The sequence below is a fragment of the Macrosteles quadrilineatus genome, unplaced genomic scaffold, assembly GCF_028750875.1.
Source record: "Macrosteles quadrilineatus isolate MER2022 unplaced genomic scaffold, UCM_ALF_1.0 Scaffold_1__1_contigs__length_201487025, whole genome shotgun sequence".
Classification (NCBI taxonomy): Eukaryota; Metazoa; Arthropoda; class Insecta; order Hemiptera; family Cicadellidae; genus Macrosteles; species Macrosteles quadrilineatus.
This window is the reverse complement of record NW_026542594.1, coordinates 7,888,207-7,910,406: the sequence shown is the minus strand read 5'-3', so window position 1 is coordinate 7,910,406 and position 22,200 is coordinate 7,888,207. Positions and strand designations below refer to the sequence as shown.

The following is a 22,200-nucleotide window of genomic DNA, read 5'->3' as shown; positions in this document are numbered from 1 at the left end:
CAAAAGTAACATGTCCTCAAATAATGCAGAGGAAACTTGTTTATCAGCCACTTCCTGGAAATGTTATTTCTGTGGTTCCAGTAAAAAACATACTAGAAGTGAATGTCCTGCTGCAAATCATATTTGTCATTCTTGTGGCAAGAAAGGACATTTCATGAAGGTTTGTAAGTCAGGAAGTAATTCATTACCTCCTCCAAAACTTGACTCTAAAAAAACTTTCAGCAAAAATCCAGCTACATGTGCAGCTGCACCTAAATCTTTATCTAAGTCTACCATTACGATTGAAGTAAATGGGATTAAAACTGATGCCTTAGTTGATACTGGTAGTTCGGAAACATTTATTAGTAAATCTCTAGTAGAAAAGAGGGGAATAACAATCTTTCCAACCACCGTTAGTGTCACTATGGCTTCTACTTCTTATCAACCAGTTACAGCTGGCTACAGTCTTGTTGATTTGACGATCCAAGGTCATAATTACATCAAAACTAAACTCCTTGTTTTAGACAGCTTATGCGCTGATGTTGTCTTAGGACATGACATTTTCAAGGAACACTCAAGCGTTGAAGTTTCACTTGGGGGTAAGAAACCTACGCTGAAGGTGTGCGGACTTACAGCAGCAAAGGTTGTACCCGTCCACTTGTCTTCAAACTTAACTCTTGACTGTAGACCTATTGCAGTTAAATCACGACGTTATTCAGAAGAAGATTCGAAATTCATAAAAGAAGAAACTGAACGCTTATTGAAAGAGGGTATCATTGAACCAAGCACTTCACCTTGGAGAGCACAAGTACTTGTAGTTAAAGGTGAAACAAAAAAGAAGCGAATGTGCATTGATTAATTCCCAAAACAATAAATCGATTCACTCAACTTGACGCCTACCCACTTCCGAGAGTTGAAGATGTCGTTAACAAAGTTTCAAAGTTCAGTGTTTTTAGCACTATTTGACCTTAAGAGTGCTTACCATCAAATACAAATTGGAAATGAAGAGCGAATATATACAGCATTTGAAGCCTGTGGACGCCTTTACCGATTTTGCAGAATTCCTTTTGGTGTTACGAATGGCACCTCCTGTTTCCAAAGAGAAATTGATTCGATCATACAAAAAGGACTTGAATGTACTGTAGCTTACCTGGACGATGTGACAGTTGGAGGGAGGAATAAAGATGAACATGATACAAATTTGAACAAGTTTTTTGATGTAGCCAAGAAGTACAACTTAACTCTGAACATGGAAAAATGCTCTTTTGCACAAGACAAAATCCATCTGTTAGGATATGTAATAACAAAGAACGAAATCCGTCCTGATCCAGACCGTCTTCAGCCGCTCTTGAAACTACCACTTCCTCATGATGTCCAATCATTGCGTCGAACCATGGGCATGTTCGCTCATTATTCTGACTTTATTAAGGGGTTTTCAGAGAAGATTCAGCCCCTTTCATCGACTAAAATTTTTCCATTATCAGAAGAAGCAATTAACTCCTTCAATGAATTGAAAAATGAAATAGTAAGTGCAACTAAAGCCCCAATCCAAAATGACATACCATTTACAGTTGAGACCGATGCATCTGAGTTTGCAATCGGCTCAACCTTGTCACAAGCAGGACGTCCAGTAGCTTTTTATTCAAAAACATTATCAAAATCTGAAAAGAACCATTCTTCTATTGAAAAAGAAGCTCAAGCAATCGTAGAATCTCTAAAGAAGTGGAGACACTATCTTATTGGCCGCCCATTCCTACTCATTACAGACCAAAGATCAGTTTCTTTCATGTTTGACAATAAAAGATTTAGAAAAATAAAGAATGAAAAGATACAGCGTTGGCGTTTAGAACTGTCTTGTTTCAAGTATGATATAGTATATCGACCAGGCAAGGAAAATGGAGTTGCAGACACCATGTCACGATTGTGTGGAACGATTTGTGGTCGTCCAAACTTAAATGATATCCACACGAGTCTGTGTCACCCTGGAGTGAAAAGATTCTACCACTGGATTAGATCGAAAAACTTACCTTTTTCACTGGAAGAAGTTTGTCGTACGACAGCTCAATGTCGAATTTGTGCTGAACTTAAGCCTAGGTTTTGTAAATATGAAGGTACGTTAATCAAAGCTACAGCACCTTTTGAGCGACTGAACTTGGACTTTAAAGGACCAATTCCAAGTGCTACACAAAATAAATACATATTAACTGTTGTAGACGAGTATTCACGATATCCATTTGCTTTCCCCTGTAGAGACATGACTTCCAGTACCGTGATTGAGAAACTGAAAGAAATTTTTACAATTTTTGGTATGCCTTCATTCATTCATTCAGACCGAGGAACGTCATTAATGTCAGACGAATTAAAGTCTTTCTTACAAACTCATGGTGTTGCGTCAAGCCACTCTTCTGCTTATAATCCTAGAGGGAATGGCCAAGTAGAGAGATTCAATGGTACTATATGGAAGACTGTTATGCTTGCTCTCAGAACCCAAGACCTACCCGTAAAGTATTGGGAATCAGTTCTTCCTGAAGCACTTCATTCAATAAGATCATTATTATGTACATCAACCAATACAACACCTCATGAACTGATGTTAAAGCACCCCAGAAGATCGTATTATCGAGGTTCACTTCCAAGCTGGCTGTCACAACCCGGCCCAGTGCTGTTGAGAAAGCACAACAGATCCAGCAAGTATGACTCGCTTGTAGAAGAGGTAGAACTTATTCAAGCAAATCCAGGTTATGCTCATGTGAAACTCCCAAATGGACAAGAGAAGACAGTATCCATAAGAGATCTGGCCCCAGCACCTGGACAATCATCTTTAGAAACAGACTACCAATTGCCAGAAACAGATGGAAATGAACAAGTTATTCAAGAACCGGAGGTTTCATTTGATCAAGAACAAGAGGAAAATGATTCTAGTGGGACATTAAGTGACACGAATGTACCAGTTGAACATGCAAACAGTTCTTGCAAAGACTCAAGTTCAGTGCCTTCCAAAACGCATCCACAGCGTGTACGGCAAAGACCTTACTATCTAAAAGACTACGTCTCGTTTTAGGGTGGGAAGAATGTGATAATATTTTTATACATATGAACTGTTATTATTCCTTATTTAATTCATGAATTTATTTATTGTCTCACAGTTGTTCTTTGTTTACTATTTACATTTTGTATTTGTATGTTACAAATCTTACTTGACTTCAGAGTTTATTAAAACCTATCCTTAGGTCAATTAATAATGAGTTTTATTTGCACTTCAGAAACTATGAATAAAATACGTTCAAAGGCATCTGGTATATCGATGGCATATCAATTAATATGTTAAAAGGTGTTAGCCCTTATTGTCTCTCAGCAATAACTCATCTGATTAATGTGTTACTAGAAACTGGAGTTTTCCCTGATTGTTGGAAGCAAAGCATTGTGATTCCACTCCCAAAGTGCTCTAATCCAACTACGAGCAGCCACTTCCGCCCAATATCAATTCTGCCTGCCTGTACGAAAATCTTAGAGAAAATTGTTGTGGAACAGTTGGTAAGTTACCTGGAGGAGTCGGACATACTTTTAGAATTACAGTCGGGTTTCCGTAGAGGGTTCAGCACCTGCACTGCTCTTCTCAATAATATGACTGATGAGCTTCTTCAGGCCAAGGACCAAGGGTTGCACAGCTTTATGGCGTCACTTGATTATTCAAATGCTTTCGACTCTGTTCATCACGACATGCTCATATCAAAGCTCCGGTTTCTAAAATTCCACGAGAGTACACTCAAATGGTTTTCCTCATATCTTTGCCACCGATCCCAGGTGACTAAGGTGAATGGTAGGTTTTTTTTTTTTTTTTTTTTTTTTTTTAATAGAGGGCCAGGCTTACAAGTTACCATGGGATTGCATCGCAGCTAGAACAGCTTATTGTGCACCCTCGTTCACAGATCCTCATTCTCCGTCAAATCCCAGGTCTTTGGTGAACCGTGAGAGCCTTTTGACTATGGTGACCTGTTTTTCCCTTTGATCTCCCATCAATAGGCCAAGGGATCTCATACGCAGACCTTGTAGGGCTGGACACATAAATATACCTTCACAGCTTTCACAAGGTCTCTGGCTGGGGCAAGCGAGATTTCCCCGAAAGGACTCAGCTCCTGAACTTGCTTGACCAGCCAATCCTTTGTGGCTGCGTCAGCACAGCCTCCACCTTTCTTCCTGGAGGCTTCATTAGAGTCAGCTTTGGGGTACCACCCTTGCCCTGCTTTTTCCCAGCATCCTAGTTCCCAGAGGAACTGGCTTTGCAGGCAGCAGAGTTAGGGTGCTTGGCAGCCCACACCAGCCTCCTCTCACTTCTGGATAGCACCTTTTCACCTTTGGCTAAAGCATCCGCTATCCTCCGTCTTTGCAACTCACCCCTGGAAAGTCGTTTTTCGTACGAGGGATCTCATACGCAGACCTTGTAGGGCTGGGTACATAAATATACCTTCACAGCTTTCACAAGGCCTCTGGCTGGGGCAAGCCGTAGCGAGATTTTCCTGAAAGGACTCAGCTCCTGAACTTGCTTGACCAGCCAATCCTTTGTGGCTGCGTTAGCACAGCCTCCACCTTTCTTCCTGGAGGCTTCATTAGAGTCAGTTTTGGGGGTACCACCCTTGCTCTGTTTTTTCCCAGCATCCTAGCTCCCGGAGGAACTGGCTTTGCAGGCAGCAGAGTTAGGGTGCTTGGCAGCCCACACCAGCCTCCTCTCACTTCTGGATAGCACCTTTTCGCCTTTGGCTTAAGCATCAGCTATCCTCCATCTTTGCAACTCGCCCCTGGAAAGTCGTTTTTCGTTCCTTTCCGGTTTCTGCGTGCTTGTCGTCATCGTCAGATTTCAGTAGACCTTCCTCCTCCATTTGGGTCAGATTGTCTACATTGTTCTCACGAATACCGGGTATTTAAGTCCACCTCCCCAGTGACCCGATTAGAGAGGTAAGGGGTGCGTACGACTGGGTTACCCCTGGTTCCCAGAGGGCTCCGTTAAGACACTGAATATTAGGCCCCCAGTGCCACAAGACTCTTGGCACGGATCGCATTACACCTTAGTCTAGGGCCCCCCTCACTTGGTTCTGTAGGTGGACCAACACCCAGTGGCAGAAGGTAGCTCTCCGCAGCTAACAAGTGAGAGTTGGGGTTTAGGTTGTGGCCAATCTGCCGAACCAACCCCGCATGCGAGGTTTGGCCGGAACGGCGCGAAATTTTCTCCCACTCACTAAACCCCCATACCTTCCTGAATGGTAGGTGCTCTGAGTTGATTCAAAGAGAGGTAGGGGTCCCTCAGGGAACTTGTCTGGGTCCAATACTTTTCATATTGTATACCCATGACCTTGATAGCATTCTGAAATTCTCTACTTTACATTCCTACGCTGATGATTGTCAACTATTTCTTTCCCACGCCCCTTTTGATTTTCATGAAGCAGTCAATCTCATCAACACTTTTTTTCGTGCTCAAGCTTGCTTTCTTCGTGTAGGCTCTCTAAATGGTTAATCATTGCTGATTTACTCATCATGTACGCTTCTTGTCCAATACTATAATGATCTTCAATGATGTACATGCTGTCCTTCAGAACTTCTGGTTTTGACTCATATATCCTTTCATGATCACGTTCAAATTTCATCCATGTTGATTCCAAAACTTCCAGTCTTGTCTTAACTTCTGATTTATTCAAAGATGTAGAATCTGCATTGTTTTTCATACCAAATAAAGGTTCATAATCAATTTCTTCTGTTTAATATCTTCATCTTTTTACAGCCTCTATGAAGTAAAAATCAGCTGTTGTCAACTCAGTTGTAAATTTCGATTGTAAACGATTGCATGTATCGAAAATATGCAGGGGCGGACTGGGTACTCTATTAGGGCGTAAACCTTGACCAGCCCGAAGGCGCCAACCGGGGGGTCTGGGGGGTATGGAATACCCCCCTGGAAAGAGGGGGGTCCGGGGGTCCTCCCCCGGGAAATTAAAAAAAAATTATACCTGTAAACTCGCATTTTTAGGCAATCTAGAGGCATTAACAGTGGAAAATCAGAAATCTGATAACTGACACTATTGGTCAATGTTTGGTTTACAAAATTTAGACTATTTACCCACACGACTTGGTGCTATTCTGACAGTAAATATCCTAACAAAAATAAAAATACAAATGATTTTCTTAGGTTCTTTCGTATTATATTTGTGTATTTTCTTTATTTTTCCCTTGCATGACTTGGCTGCATGCATACAATATAAATCATTTGCTTCCTGTTTACAACCTGAACTTGCAACTGTTGTATTTTTTGGCACTGTAAATAACAGAAGTTATATATTTTAGATTTCTATGAAATTATTTTAACACAAACAATATGCTTTCACTGTGAACAAAACCAATTTATTGACTTAAACTTTTTTAGCATTACATTAAGTCAAAACTGTAACCCTAAAGTAGGCCTACCTAACCTATTTCTACAAACGAAATAGCCTAGAGAGAACTACGAAGGTATTTTGAGCTGGCTATCTGTAAGTAAAATAGGAAAGTTGACCAAATTAGTGCCATAGTGCATATTGAAATAATTAATTAATAGGCGGTAGCCACATACGGTATTAAAATCATGTTTACTGTTTAACCTTTACTGTGTAATGGTTAAGTCAACAAATGCACTGTCACTAAATCTAATTTAAATTTTGTAAAAGTAGTGATTCTACAATACTGCTTTCGTTCATGTTTCCTGTGTAGGTAAATAATATAAAAATAAATTGAAGCTTTCGACACAGAGACACAAATCAGACACTCACTAAAGAGAGACACATTTTAATTGGCAGCTCACACTCTTTATTTATTTATTACATGCACGGCAAACGCCATTTTACAAGAGAGTTAAGTTGACATTGATAAAAATTAAATGTGACTTAAACTGAAATAGTTATAGTGTGAGCAATAATTAAATATTATAACAAATATCAATAATATTAAATTATCTTCACTAGTTGTTTACCACAGACGACATCGTGACACCGACCGATGCCGGATGCAGTCGCAGTGCAGTTTTTTTCGGGTTCGGCGTAAAATGACGCGGGAAGAGGACAGCTGTTTTTAAGTACCTCAACCTCAGACCACAGAGTTAAAGTGCCTTCCACTCGGAGTAGGCCTACACGTACGAGAGAGAAGAGCTGCTTTGCTCTCGCTTGTCGACAGTGTCTATTCAGGTCTCACACCCGACTTTATGTTTTGCTATTCACTGCTGAAACTTTTACTCTAAGTTTTCCTCTTGATTTCTAAAAACACATCTCGACTCATTTTTTTAAAATTTTTTATGAATTTTTCCTTTAACGAGGGCGCAAATATTGGAATGTTGAGAAGGCGTATCGGCCCACTGGCCGGTGGGCCGGCGGGCCAGTCCGCCCCTGAAAATATGTATCGATTCGTGCTTCGTAATCATTTCAACATACAGTCTACAGTCTCTTCCCGTAGCATTTTAGCATTGCAGATATATTAATCCATTCCCACACTCAATACTGCTCACCTTTACTACTTCCTTCACCACTTCCTACGTCGTGGACCTGTTTCCCTCTCTTACCATGACATTTTAGGATTGCAGATACTTGAATGTAATTGCCAAAGACAGTTCCCACACTCTGCACTGCTAGCCTTACTACTTCCTTCACCGTTTCCTACGTCATAGACCCGTTTCCTTCCTTTCTCATAGCATTTAAGTATTACAGAAACATTTATCTAACGTCCCAAACGGTTCCCCCACTCTGCACTGCCAGCCTTACTTCCATCACCACTTCATACGTCGTGGGGCCTGTTTCCTTCCCTTCTCAAAGCATTTTAGGATTGAAGATAAATTAATTTAACTGCCACAGACGGATCTCACACTATAATCATACTTAAATACTTCCTAATATAAATACTTCCTATAAATAATTCCTTTAATACTTCCTAAGCCACTTCCTACGTCATGGACCTGTATTCATCACTTTCCATAGCATTTTAGTATTTTTGATAGCTTAATCTAATTGCCACAAACATTCCCACACTCCGTACGGCTAGCCTTCACTACTTCTTTCACCATTTCCTATGCAGTGGGCATGCTTCCATCCCTTCTCATAACATTTCAGCATTGCAGATACATTAAAACTGCTACAAACGGTTTCCAGTTCCCAAAATCCACACCGCTCACCTTACTACTTGTTTCACCTCTTCCTGCGTCGCGGACCTGTTTCCCTCTCTTCCCACAGCATTTTAAGACTGTATATACCTTAATATAATCGTTATAAACAGTTCCCACACTCTGGACTACTTGCCTTTACTACTTCATTCACCACTTCCTACGTCCCGGACCTGTTTCCCTCCCTTCCCATTGCATTTTAGGATTGCAAATACCTTAATCTAATCGTCATAAACAGTTTCCACACTCCGGACAGCTCGCCTTGACTACTTCCTTCACCACTTCCTACATCGCGGACCTGTTTCCCTCATTTTCCATTGCATTTTAAGATTGCAGATACCTTAATCTAATAGTCATAAACAGATCCCACACTCCGAAAAACTCGCCTTTACTACTTCCTTTACCACTTCCTACATCGCGGACCTGTTTTCCTCCCTTCCCATAGCATTATAAGATTGTAGACACCTTAATCTAATCGTCATAAACAGTTTCCACACTCCAGAAAGCTCGCCTTGACTAGGGTACTTCCTACATCGCGGACCTGTTTTCCTCCCTTCCCATAGCGGGTGTAGGCACATGGACCAGGCTGTAATCCTCTTAATCACAGTCGGTTGACCTGTCAGTTCTATGTTGGTGTAGAATGCTTCCGCATCATACCGTGCATAGCCGAACTGTTAGCGGCAAAATGTTAGCTCTATCGCCGTCGCTGTCAAAACGTATCGTTTGTAGGTTATGGTTAAATTTTAATTTAATTTAACTGTCATAACCTAACCAAACGAACCAAACTTGCTGATAATGAAAAATCAAATTATGATTTACTAATCAAAAAATAGTTCTGTTCATAAAATAAAACTACAAATGCCTAAAATTCATTTTTACATTTTTTAAATTATAAAATCAAACTATCATAACCTAACCAAACCAACCAAACTTGCTGATAATGACAAAATCTAATAAAGGTCTAAACTAATCGAAAAGTAGTTCTGATCATAAATGCCTTAAATTCGAACAAAAGATGTACAGTTAAGAAGTAATCACATTCTAAGCGTAATCTTTGACAAAAAGTTAACGCCTCCTGTGGGATTCGGAATTCTCGATTCCCCACCCCTCCTCCGGTGACCACTACCCTCAGGCCATAAATCAGGGGATTAACCCAAACAAAGATCTGGGCCGCTGTCCGTCTCCCTCCCATAGCATTTTAGGATTGTAGATACCTTAATCTAATCGTCATAAACAGTTTCCACACTCCGGACAGCTCGCCTTGACTACTTCCTTCACCACTTCCTACGTCGCGGACCTGTTTCACTCCCTTCCCATAGCATTTTAGGATTGCAGATACCTTAATCTAATCGTCACAAACAGTTTCCACACTCCAGACAGCTCGCCTTGACTACTTCCTTCACCACTTCCTACGTCGCGGACCTGTTTCCCTCCCTTCCCATAGCATTTTAGGATTGCAGATACCTTAATCTAATCGTCACAAACAGTTTCCACACTACAGACAGCTCGCCTTCACTACTTCCTTCAACACTTCTTACGTCGCGGACCTGTTTTCCTCCCTTCCCATAGAAATTTAGGAATGCAGATACAGTATCTTATTCTAATCGTCATAAACAGTTTCCACACTCCAGACTGCTCACCTTTACTACTTCCTTCACTAAATACTTACTTCGCCACTTGATTCGTCACGTCGTCATTTGATTATATTTATGATCCATACCGTTTCTGTTCTAATATCTGTGGAATAATGCTATTAGCTATTTCTTTATCTACTGCATTCAAAAGTCAACAGCTGATCATATGTCTTTGTTTATGTGTCAAATACTGCTTCCATAAGGATTACATTGAAACTTTGAGACCCAGTGGGGCGGATTCCTGAGAGACTTTTTTAACGCCATATAGATGTTGACACTCACCGATATGGTCTTTATCACCATGCAAAATTTGAAAACGATTGATTCAGCCGTCTAGGAGGAGTTTGCGTATTACGAAATGCATAAGAGTAATTTTAACATGGGGAACTATAGAGCCACTGGGGCGGAGCCCGAAAGGATTTTTGACATAAGAATATGCCTATACAGGGTTGGGCAAATGTGTGGATACCCCTAGTTAACTTTTTAACGCGTTGCAATATGAAAACCAAACTCGGCACATATTTACAACATAAGAAATTGCACTTTTTCATCAAAGTTACAACTTTGCCCCAGCCCCCAAAATGGGGTATTTTGGGGGCAGCACCAAATTTTCAAATGTAAACACCTATCATGTGACCCATCATTTTAAAGGGTTTATCAAGGGAAATTGAACGGCGCAAACCAGAGGTCAATATCGCACGCCTAATCAAAATGGCAGCCATTTTAATTATTTAAGATGAGCAATCATGATAAAGTCTAGACACCCCCAGTTAACTTTAAAAATTTACTGACCAAAAGGTGAATTCTCTTTTTTCATAAAGGTATGCTGAGCTTAGTTTTCCTGCTATAACCTGTTAAATAATTAATAGGGGATATTCCAAAATGACTGCCATTTTGATTAGGGGTGCGATATTGACTTCTAGTTTGCGCTATTTAATTTGTCTTGAGAAACCATTTAAAATGAGGGGTCACATGATAGGTGTTTACTTTTAAAAATTTGGGGCTGCCCCCAAAATACCCCATTTTGGGGGCCGGGTACAAGTTCTAACTTTAATGAAAAAGTGCATTTTTTATGTTGTAAACATGTGCCGAGTTTGGTTTTCCCACTGCCGCACGTTATAAAGTTAACTGGGGGTGTCCAGACTTTATCATGATTGCTCATGTTAAATTAAAATGGCTGCCATTTTGATTAGGCGTGCGATATTGACCTCTGGTTTGCGCCATTCAATTTCTCTTAATAAACCCTTTAAAATGAGGGGTCACATGATAGGTGTTTACAGTAGAAAATTTGGGGCTGCCCCCAAAATACCCCATTTTGGGGGCTGGGGCAAAGCTGTAACTTTGATGAAAAAGTGCAATTTCTTATGTTGCAAATATGTGTCGAGTTAGGTTTTCCTATTGCAACGCGTTAAAAAGTTAACCAGGGGTATCCAGACATTTGCCCAACCCTGTATGTTAATCGGGAATGTGAGCTATCATCATGCCAAATTTCAGTAAAATCTGTCCAGTGGTTAATGCGTTCACTTGTCACAAACATACATCCATACATCCAAACTTTCTCATTTATAATATTAGTAGGATGTTAATCGGGAATGTGAGCTATCATCATGCCAAATTTCAGCAAAATCTGTCCAGTGGTTAATGCGTTCACTTGTCACAAACATACATCCATACATACATCCATAGGCCTACATCCAAACTTTCTCATTTATAATATTAGTAGGATAACTGGAGTCACCACTCTCTGGTTAAACATTATAGAGAAAATCGTGCCACTGTTTTTGCTGGTTTGTTTTCGGCGTTTCGTGTTGTTAGGTTGGCCGTGTGATCGGTTGGTGGGATGCTGTCATCTATATCGATGGATGCTGTCCAATTCCAATTCATTATAACCTAACCATACCATTCCTTATTTGAGGTTATGCCTATCCGTTATTTCAAGGACTTATATCAAAAACTTATTTAAGTTACTGCACGTTAAAACCTGTGCATTTAAAGTTATTTTGAAAGATTACAAATTGTTTTTGATAGTAAATAAATAGGCTACTACTAACTTATTCACCTCTTTTCAAGCTATGTGGTGAAAATAGGCTAGTCAAGTTTCCTGGTTTGGAGATATTGATTTAGTCTTGGGTTTAGCCCTATGGCATTTGATAAAGAACGTCCATCGGTTTATGTACTATTCTATGGAAAAGTACCGATATCAAGGATCGTCGTCGAAAAGGTTGTTTATGAATAAATAGGTAGACGTACGTACCCAAGAGATGGGCTATCGGCCTATTGGCTGTATGGTCCAGCCATTGCTTCACACGGTGAGTAGAAACAGAAAGTGACACATTGGAAAAGCGAGTTTGGCATCATCCGTAAACCTCTGTTACAATCACCCACTGCAATTGTGATCTTTTACTTTACACTTTACACAACCACCATTGAAGCGCCGTCAATGAGTGGACACCTTGTTTGTAAGCTATTGGCGACGATCATTATTAAATTTAAGTTTCCCAGCCTTATACAACACTGATTCAAGGTCTTCTTTCTGGTTATCAAAACTAAAGAACAATATTATACACAAAGAATCTCTGGTTCCTGACCTGGATGATGGCTAGTTATTTAATTTAATTTACAGTTACACCATTACAATATATTATTGCAATTGCGAATAATTAAATCCGTTATGTAAGAAAAACGTTTTTAATCTCACTTGGTTGAGATTTGCTTTCAAAACGTGATCGATAATTGTTGCGGTATTTTTAAACAACATTTTGTAAACATATCAATGACAGCTATAAAAAAAATCTTGATCCGAACAGCTGTTCATGTCTGGTTTTTTGTTATTGTTCAATTGTACTAAAAATTAGAGATACAAATAAGAAAAAATGTTTTATTTGAATATTAAGCGAGATATGGAGCTTGAAAGTAGTATTTTTTCATCTTTGGTAGGCCTACCAATTCACAGGGAGAATGGTTAATGCGATTCTCGCCAAAATTGGCATTCAGGTGTGGAAAAATAAGATAATACTAACTAGCTATTATTAACAAAAAAACTAAACCCTAAACTAAATATTATGGCTTCGACATTCCCTAGTTCTCAAAATTATCCTTTTTTCAACACAAAAATCATAAAAATCCGTCAAGTGGTTGATTCAGAATCATGAAATAAAAAAAACCTGTCACGTTTTAATATATAGGATGATGATGATGTTTTGTCTGATCGGATTTGTTATCCTATAATCTAATATGAGCAAGGTTTGCTTGTATGCTTGCTTGCTTGCACAAAGATCTCGAAAACGGCTCCGACGATTTTCTTAAAATGTTGTAAATAGTTTATTCCTGACAAGAAAAAGTTTACTGCAGTTAGAACTGCCAACAAAAATCTAATTGCGTAGAAAAATAAAACTGAAAGTCACATTTTTTTAACATTAGCTGTTTGCCCGTTCTACGTACGGGAATCTAGTAGTAAGTTAAAACCTTATATTCAGAACAGGAGTTGGTTTGCATATTTAGTGTGCATTTTTCCAGATATGATAGCAAAACTATAACTGTTTAGGAATACATATAAACCTTCTCAAATACAATATCTGACAGTTTCAAAGCCAAAACGAATTCTTCGCAATTAAATGTCACCCGATCGTGTTAGTCCATATTTTATATCAAACGATCAAAGGAATTGCTTTACAGTAATTTAAAGTTACTTTTCACACTGGTTAAAAGTAGTTAAAACACTACCTCAACCTCACTATTGCACACTTTATTCGGGTTGAAATTTTTATTAACAATGGTGCTCTTGTCTTTTCCACGAAAAATAAGGATATTAATGCGTTACTAACAGACATACACACACAAATACAGAATTGAGTCCACACAACATTTTTGTGTCCAGACAGAAAATGCTAAAAATTATACAGTAAGACATCAATTAAATTTAATAAGCAATAAGGTGCAGTGTTTATAAATAAATAGTGAAAGTAGTGATGTGTTTGTATGTAAAAATTATTCTTACTAATACCACCGGTTCTAAAGAAAAGTAGCCAGTACCAAAAACCAACGTTTACATTTGAGAAAAGAACTGTAGTACTTAAGACGACTAATTCACACTGTATTATAGGTGTTAATTAATCTGTTGGCAAATATAATAATATATGCTAATATACGAGATATATATATAATAATATACGCAAGTGAGCGTAGCGAACGAGCTAACCTGAAGGAAAGTGAGCGCAGCGAACGAGCTCCAACCTAAAGGTGAGTGAGCGTAGCGAACGAACTTCAACCAGGACGTGATTGAGCCATGCAAACGAGATCATCTTGAAAATTAAGAAGTTAAACGGGGCAAAGCCCGCGGGTTACAGCTAGTATATAAATAAATAAATACACAGGCCACAATTTGTAACATGTAACGTTAACAACGTAAAGCTTTGAAAACTTACTATGGTTTGCTAAAAAAAACTTTCACTTGATGTGGTGCAGTACCGAAGTTATTAATCTCCTTTAGTTTTAATTTTTTTTTAAGTTTTCGAAAATCAAAGTTATTTCCCATTAATAGCATTATTTGTAAGCAGCCTTTAATGTTAACATATTAATGGCAGTTTGAAGAAACCAAAGGTATCCAAACAAAGGTTTCTTATTTAAAAGATTACCTAATCTCTAGATAATCGGTACATATATCTAGCAAACATTCGAAGGAAATGTGACAAAAAACGCACAAATCCGGGGTTTTGTACGTTTGTTGTAGTTTTATTTCCTAAGTAGGAAAAGTACCGATATCGTTGTCGAAATGTAAGTAAGTAGAAACCAAAAGTGACACATTGGAAAAGCGAGTTTAGCTACATCTGTTAAGTTAAACCTCCGTTACGGTACGATCACAGCGAAATCAGAAAGATATTAATATTGTACAATTTTTGCTTTAAACATGCCGACTTTCTATGTTTTATTTATTCAGTTATTAATCACTATTAATACACTGTTATAAAAATACATACCTCCTCAATTATATATAGGCTATAGATCGAGTTAATGGTTAAGATAATACCATTGACAATAAGCCACAACAAATACAAACTCTATTCTTTTCAATAATTTATTCTAGGTTCTCATGGGGAGTAAACATAAAATTTTGGGAAGTTTTACAAATAGGATAATATATCCTAAATGAGAAATTCACTTTATATATTTGTATTATTAACTACATGATTGTTACAAATACCATGACAAACACACAACAAACATAGATTGAATTTATTATATAGATAAATTAAAAAAACCATCTGTTTAACATTAAATGCAAACTCAATGTTTATCCACACACGAAAGCAAGTCTGCACACATAACATTCACCACCAGAACAGCTAACTGTCCCCCCAGTCCACTTAAACAACGTACTTCTGCCTCACCACAATGAAGTAAAATACCCCCGTCGCAGCAAACCTGCATACTAAGCGAATTTCCATTTACCCGGCTTGATTTATTTTTAAATATTCCCTATAAATTTTCAGATTTATTTCCTATTTAAATAACATTAATTTTAGTGAGTAGTTAGGTTTGCTGCTACGGGGAAGATGTTGAGGTGTGTTTTTTCAATTGAAATATTGATAGCTTAGTATGAAATAAACCAAATTGCCAAATTTGATTAAAATATATCCATTAACAAGCAAACTACAACAGTTTATTTATTCTCCATAAAAATAACATGGGAATTTTAAATTTACAATTTTTTTAATTTTCTCCGTAGTCAATGAACATTCAAAAACACTTCAATATACTAAATTATTTGTTTTTTAAGCTCTTCAAAATGGTCTAGAGAGAGAAATTTAGAAATTTTTAGGGTAAAAAATGAGAAAAACCCATTTTTACCCCATAAAACCCCCCATAAACCCCTGATCCCATGGTCCGATTATGCTGGTTCGCGAACTCGTTCGAATAAATGTAGGTTTACACGTTTGTACCAAATTTCATCAAAATCGGACCAATTTTGCTCGAGTTATCGCGCTAACGGACACATATATAAATATATAGTACCTGGGGACCGAGCTTTGCTCGGGGAAAATCATTCCCCTACTCTACGATGCCAGCCTTTACTACTTCCTTCACCACTTCCTACGTCTCGGACCTATTTTCCTCCCTTCCCATAGCATTTTAGGATTGCTATGGAACAGCTGAAGCCACTTTTATTGTTAGTTCTGTCTGGTTTTCTGTAGATGTCGTGTTTTTTTTTTACAATTTATTTGTATTATTTTAGGGTTAGTTTCTCATTATTTGTGTCTCACTGTTTGGTTATATAGCCAACGACAGTAATATAGTAATATAGTACGGTAATATAGTGAACGAGTTATCGTTTATGATTAAAAATAGTATTATTTGGTTAAACGAGGTTTTAAATTACTGAAATAAGAAGAAACAAATTGTAAACAAAGCACGACATCTACAGAAAACCGGACAGAACTAACAATAAAATTGGCTTCAGCTGTTCCATAAGGATGGGAAATCTACCTCAATCTAATCGTCATAACAGATCCCACACTCCGCACTGCTAATTTAGTCTTTACTACAATGTATCGAGTAAACTCATATACCCTCGTATACTTGTAGCTCATATACCATCTTCTCATATAGGCCTACTATCAGTGAATTGACCACTCTTTGCTGTAGCTTGTAACCATTCACCGACTCAGTGAATGGTCCACTCTTAGTTTTAACCATTCTTATAATGTGTAAATGGTTCACTCGTCGTTGTAACCACTCATATCCTAAGGGAAATGGTTCTATCTTAGCTGTAACCGCAATATAATAAGTTAATGGTCCTCTCTTTGTTAACCAATCATCAACTCAGGGAATGGTTTTCTTTTATCTGGAACCAATCATAAACTTAGGGAACGGTTCTCTTTTATCTGTAACCACTCATAAGCTCAGGGGATGGTTCTCTAATAGCTATAACCAGTTATATACTCAGGAAATGGTTCTCTCTTTGTTGTAACCACTCATATACTCAGGGAATGGTTCTATCTTTGTTGTAACCACTCATATACTCAGGGAATGGTTCTATCTTTGTTAACCAATCATCAACTCAGGGAATGGTTTTCTTTTATCTGGAACCAATCATAAACTTAGGGAACGGTTCTCTTTTATCTGTAACCACTCATAAGCTCAGGGAATGGTTCTCTAATAGCTATAACCAGTTATATACTCAGGGAATGGTTCTATCTTTGTTGTAACCACTCATATACTCAGGGAATGGTTCTATCTTTGTTGTAACCACTCATATAATCATATTCATAAAGTTTGTTTTAGTTCATAGCTAATATGAATTTCTTATTTACAAATTTTCAGAGATGCTTTTTTTACAGATCACGAATGTTTCTCCAAAGTTCATAAAATCAATAAAGTTTTGACTTATTCAAAGACAAAAATAGGCAATTTTGTTAATTCTAAGTTATACATTTGCAAAAGTTATAAATCTTTTCATGAAATGTGTCTTGATATAAACTAGTTATTGGGGTTATATGAACCTTATTCATAGGTCGTTGAAATTTGTACATTACTTTATCGTGTAATAATTTTCACAATAGAGGTGTATACCTCAATGTAATTAATCATATTGTTTTTATCGTTTATGAGTGACCGTTCCAATAACTGAAACGATTTTAAGAATGGACTGTTATGTTACAAATACTAAAATACAAACACTTTTACTACCTATACATTTTTTTTTATTATGTGACCAACTATCAAACAACAGTATCATACTTTAAGTAATCTATACAGGGTGAGTTTTAATTGTCCCCCCCCCAACTTTTTTCTACATTTTTTCAAATATCAATCCCAGACCACTTCCAAACATTGTTGGGTAGTAAGTACTTTATTTTGACAAGGTGGTCATTTCCGGCCGCCATATTGGATGCAAAATATTTTTTTCAAATGTAAAGGTGGGGTTGTGACCCATTATTTCGAACTATATTTTTACCCCGATTACAATGCCGCAAACCGTTAAAAAAATCGTTAAAAAAAAGTTATGAGGCCTTTTTAAAACTTTATTTTTAGCCAAATTTAACATTGTGCTTGTACAAACTAAGACCATAATCTCAAAATAGTGCTAGATAGAGATAAGTATACACTACCAGTCATAGCCAACCTATTTCCACTTGGTTATGAATTATGTATTTTTTGGCCGCCATCTTGGATCCGCCATTTTGAAATGTGATAAATTATTTCAAATATATACCTAAGTAGTGTATACTTATCTCTATCTAGCACTATTTTGAGATTATGGTCTTAGTTTGTACAAGCACAATGTTAAAATATATATATACATATGAATTTGAACGGATGGTGTTTTTGGCCTCTGGGGACCTCAAAACGAAAAAGTAAATCGGTCCCGGGTCTAGGTCTTACCATGAGACCTACGGTAATAGCTTATTCCCTATATGGGAAATTCGCTAAAATTTGGGCATCCACCTCGACAGAAAACTTACCTGGCGAAGCCATATTTGGAACAAACGGCAACATCTAAATTCAAAGTTTCGACAAATGGCCTGGCTCATGAATAAAAATTCAAAACTGTCAATAGAAAATAAATTATTGCTTTACAAGGTTGTCCCCAAACCAATTTGGACATATGGCATTTCTTTGTGGGGAACAGCTTCAAAATCAAACTTGGATATATTACAAAGATTTCAGTCAAAGTTACTAAGAACCATCCTGAAAGCCCTTGGTATGTATCCAACGTCACCATTCACAATGATTGCAAAATTCCATTTGTTACGAGCTGCAGTAAAAAATACATCTCAAAGCTTGAGTATCATCCGAACCATTTGGCCCTCAACCTCCTAGACAACAGTCAACATGTCTACAGACTAAAAATAGACCTTCCGACTCGATTTGTACAGCAGCTCTGAAATTTATTTTCTTTTTTTTTTTTTTTTTTTTTTTTTTTTTGTTAGTGCTAAATCTGTTTAGCTGCTAACTCATGCATTCCAATTTTTATTTTCTTGGTAAAAATGCCATCATATTTACTTATTGTTTAATGCAAAACAGATTGTAAATAAAACTATGTTAAAAAAAATTTTTATCCACAAATCTAGGGAATTAAAACGCGTTGTTTTAAAATTGACTGGGGATAAAAAGTAAACAGGACACAAGTACTTCATATATAAATAAATATATGTATATGTACGTGTATATAAATGCAAACATCTATCTATATATTAATAGGCAAGTGTTATGTATTGTAAGTTTATATATTGAAATAAATAGTTAAATAAATGTAAGATGAAAAATGAGCCTTATTTTGTCACTAGTTTATTTACATTAATTGAATCACATTTTTTGAACTAACAGATGATTAAATTATTAAATGCATAGCATTTGAAACATAGAGATACATGCAAGCATGTTTCTTTAAAACCTTTTTTCTCAGCTTGTTTGCATCGCAGGGAAAATCTACGCATAATGTTGGAAAGATATTTACCTGTAGATGTGCAGAATCCCTTAAATTAAAATAGGCTCAAAAATAAGCACAAAAAATGAATTTAAAATTTTTAAAAAATTTACATGGATCTAATGGGTTGCCATGCTGGTGACGAAATATAAACAGAAAATCTAAACAAATGGAAGAAACTCCAACCACATGTTTTATTCACAGTGTGGGATGAAAATAAAGAAGTCTGTACATTAAATATTTTTGGTCGAGTTTCGACCACTGGACGACCTCTAGTATAAATAAATATATGTACGTGTATATAAATGCAAACATATCAATTATATAGAAACATAACACAAAACAACAAATAGGCCTCGGAAGGTAGGGTTGACGACGTGACGGCGATTATTTGAACGCCTTCAATGTGAGGGACGCAATACTGTTCATACTGTTGGACCAAAACGAACTCGTATTAGAGTGTTGGACCAAACGAACTGTTTTAAACTGTTGGACCAAACAATTTTGGACCAAATGAAATACTCCCATCCAAGAAGAACATACAGTTTTTAAACTATTAGTTGTGAAATAAATTGTGAAATTATAAAATAAAGTATTGGCAAAATATCCAAATCAAGTTAACTGAAGAAAGAAGAATTTAGGCCTGCATTATTAAGAAGAAAATTATTATTATAGAAGATTGGTGAGGAAATTCCATTTATTAAGTTATTAACTCAGACTATCAAGCATAACACTTTATATTGCTATTTATATTTATATTGCTTCAAGCATCCATTTGGACCCAACTTACCTCCATTCACTAAAATCAAAATCCTTCCTATTTATTGTTTCTAAAAGATTATTTAATTTATAACTTACCGTACTTATTGAAAATTTAAATTAGGCATCAACGAAATCTTTTGATTCAGTCTGCACGAATCCCCACCCCTGAAGAATCTTTGTAGCCTTATTTCAACCATTTATATACCATTAAACCTTGTACTTTAAAACCTCTGTCCTCATAATTATTATTGTACTAGCTGTACCCGCGGGCTTTGCTCCGTTTAACTTCACAAGTGAGCTCGTTCGCATGGCTCAATCACGTCCTGGTTGAAGTTCGCTCGCTACGCTCACTCACCTTTAGGTTGAAGTTCGTTCGCTACGCTCACTCACCTTTTGGCTGCAAATTGGCTGTAGTCATAAATTAAAAAAATAATAGTGCTGCACCCTGTTGGTAATCCTTGTATCTTTAATGCTATTGAACATCATAGAACAGAACCAACTTGTTTAATTGAAACAGCTGTTAAGAAATTCCTTTTAAATATGAAAAATCATAAGGTTAACATGGGAAACTCTAGAGCCACTGGGGAGGAGCCCGAGAGCCCGATCAGAATAAAAACTACTTAGTTTTCCTATTTAATGCCCAAAGAATCGGTGTACCAAATTTCAGCCTCCTAGGTAAATGGGAAGTGGGAGAATTAGTGATGAGTGAGTGAGTGAGTGAGTGAATGAGTGAGTGAGTCAGTCAGTGAGGGCTTTGCCTTTCATATATTTAGATAAACTAAGATAAGATTAGAATAACACCATATTTAGAGGTTTATTTCAAATCATTCTCAAATTTTGCATGGTAATAAAGACCATATCGGTTAGTGCTAGCATATGATACAAATTCTCCAAGGAATCTGCCTCATGGGCCCTCAAAGTTTTAATGTAATCTTTCTGGAAGCAGTATTTGACACAAAAACAAAGGCATCAGCTGATGACTTTTAAGGAATTATTAATTGTAACTGTTATCAAGGATATTAGAGAACATAAACGTGTGGATCATAAACATGAACAAATGACGTCACTAGCTCGAACCATGCATTTATATGGTATTTATTGAGCGGAGCGAAGCGAACCTCTTGCTACACTACTGCTTTTGTTTTACAAATACTCCTTCTAGCTGAACGGCTGAAGTGATCTGCACGATATTTAGCACAATTTAAGGCTGGGCGCACACTGACCTAGCATTTCGCATGAAGCAAAACGTTGCACAACGAATTGCTTGAAGCGTTTTGTTTCTTTGCTTCTCCAGTGTGCGAGAGGTTCAAGCATGTAGAAATAATAGAGTTCTTGGCCTCTCCATGAACTTCAACTTGACTTTTCTCTAGAAAAATTCAGACCTACATAAATTGAGGCAACCATTGACAAATCGCTAAATCCGACAAAATCTCCTGGTTACGATTCTATCACTGGGAAAATGTTAAAAGAACTGCCGAGGGGAATTATTTTTATTACATTTCTCTTTAATTCTATATTGAGACTGGCCACATACCAAATCAATTTAAGAAAGCTCAATTAAATGTTATACCAAAACCAGGAAAACCTCATGAAAATATGCTTCGCAATATTGCGGTGGCATGAAAGAAAGAGGCCTTTAAAATTATTGTAAAAAAGTTTTCAAACTCAATTTATTATAAAAGCACAAGCGAACTACCCTAGGGGCGCAATTTTCGGTAAAAATAGTCAGGGCTTAAAGTCGAGAACTTCACTATAAATTTGAGTATTTGTAATTTAATTTGCTATTTTTTAAGCCATTTGGGACTTTTGCTATTTTTAACACAGTGATGAACAAAGTACAATAACCTCTTGTTACATTTTAATGACAAAATGTATGTTTAATTTATATTTTAGGGTCCAGTTTTGAGTGGAGGGGGGGGGGGGCTTTGGCCCTCTTGGAACCTCCACTAAGCTAGACTAATATTCTGGTATCCAGCTTTATATTCAGGTCTGCAGTTCACTAAAAACACGCCGTATTAGCTTCCCTGTGGCAGCAAACATAGGCATTCCTTAAACCTAATTTTATTTAAACAAGAAATAAATCTTACATTTTAAAAGATATATTTTAGTAATAAAGAGCCAATCAATTTGAAATTTACTTAGCAGGCAGGTTTGCTGTGGCCACAGAAAACTTATTACTATAACCCAGAATGCCAACCGCATGGTAAAAAGCATTAAGCGTTTTGAGAGAG

General features: G+C 37.1%; 1 protein-coding gene across 1 annotated transcript; it reads left to right on the top strand.

Annotated features, from left to right (window-relative positions):
- Positions 1–1,372: 1,372 nt before the first annotated feature.
- Positions 1,373–3,040, top strand: LOC129001101 (uncharacterized). The gene has a single exon (XM_054428316.1). The coding sequence runs from the start codon at positions 1,373–1,375 to the stop codon at positions 3,038–3,040; it is 1,668 nt and encodes a 555-aa protein (XP_054284291.1).
- Positions 3,041–22,200: the final 19,160 nt, after the last annotated feature.